Source organism: Cynoglossus semilaevis, chromosome 7 (assembly GCF_000523025.1).
Source record: "Cynoglossus semilaevis isolate Cse_v1.0 chromosome 7, Cse_v1.0, whole genome shotgun sequence".
In the NCBI taxonomy this organism is placed as follows: Eukaryota; Metazoa; Chordata; class Actinopteri; order Pleuronectiformes; family Cynoglossidae; genus Cynoglossus; species Cynoglossus semilaevis.
Window position 1 is genome coordinate 221,103 of NC_024313.1, and position 1,147 is coordinate 222,249.

General features: G+C 34.0%; 1 protein-coding gene across 1 annotated transcript in view; it reads right to left on the minus strand.

The window, feature by feature from the left end:
* The window catches only part of nus1 (NUS1 dehydrodolichyl diphosphate synthase subunit), a 4,671-nt gene that overhangs the window by 2,079 nt on the left and 1,445 nt on the right, over nt 1–1,147 (minus strand). Inside the window, exon 2 of the mRNA XM_025057038.1 lies at nt 217–368. Coding sequence (XP_024912806.1) covers nt 217–368 — 152 coding nt within the window. The remainder of the gene's footprint in view (nt 1–216; nt 369–1,147) is intronic.

The following is a 1,147-nucleotide window of genomic DNA, read 5'->3' on the forward strand; positions in this document are numbered from 1 at the left end:
AGTAATGATAAATAAATAAAAACAGACACAGCAACTCTTATACAAACTTAAAGATCTTACATACGGACACACTACTCATTGCTAGACCAACTCACTGCCAACTAACACATACTAACACATGACTCTCCCCAACAGCAGGAGGCACTGTTCTGCATTATATTTATGATGTGCGACAGGAACATCTTTTTATATTTATAGTGAGAATGGTATCTTTGCCGTGACTTTTGACTTTTTCTTACCATTGTGGCATTTATCACTACCATTGCTCAGGAATTCCACATTGTATGGGTGTCCATCGCCACCCATCAAGTGTCTCTGCTGCCTCTCAATTTCCTTCAGAAGACGGGAGTGGTTCTTTTGAAAAATATCTAGAAGGAAGACAGTAAAAGAAAACTTGTTTTATAAAACGTTGCTGTTTTTCCACACTTTTCTCTCAGTGGAAATTCCAGTACGTTCATTGTTCAATTCATGATTGAAATACACCGTGTCTGGCATCTTTTTCTAGATTTTTTTGAATCGGATGTGATTTTGGTTGAAAATAAAAAAACATTTCTGGATGACTATTAACTATAAACAAAATTGAGCTCTGTCAAATATACAGAATAGTAAATATACTGTCATTGTCAATGTCATGTTTTAGGTTCAAGTGTAGATAGTGCTGTCGAACCACTCTATTATGTCTATTACTACAGCACACATGATGTTTAAAGACTGATCCTGCTAATAAGTGCGCTGTCCATTTTCACACATGGTGACCATCAGAAGTTTAAGGCAGACTTTAAAGCCAGTGATAATGTTCATAATATTTTTTAAAAGATATATACAAAAAAGTTCAATATAAAAAAAGCTTCACAAACACCATGCAGTATGTCAGTTTTTATTGCCCTCTGCATTACAGTATTACAAAGTAAGTACAATTAACTTTTGATAATAATAACCCAATTTTCACTGTCAGACTGGAAAACTTCATTTTTCAGGTATAAGCCTGTGGAAATGAAGGTTGATTTGCATCAGTTTTTAAAACATTAATAAATATATTCTTCAGCCATCCATTCTCACATAAGATATTAAGTATTTTTTTTAACTGGAGTGGGTAAAGATTTTGACAAGTTTTAGAGCAAAGCAGCCACACAATCAAAAACAGCAG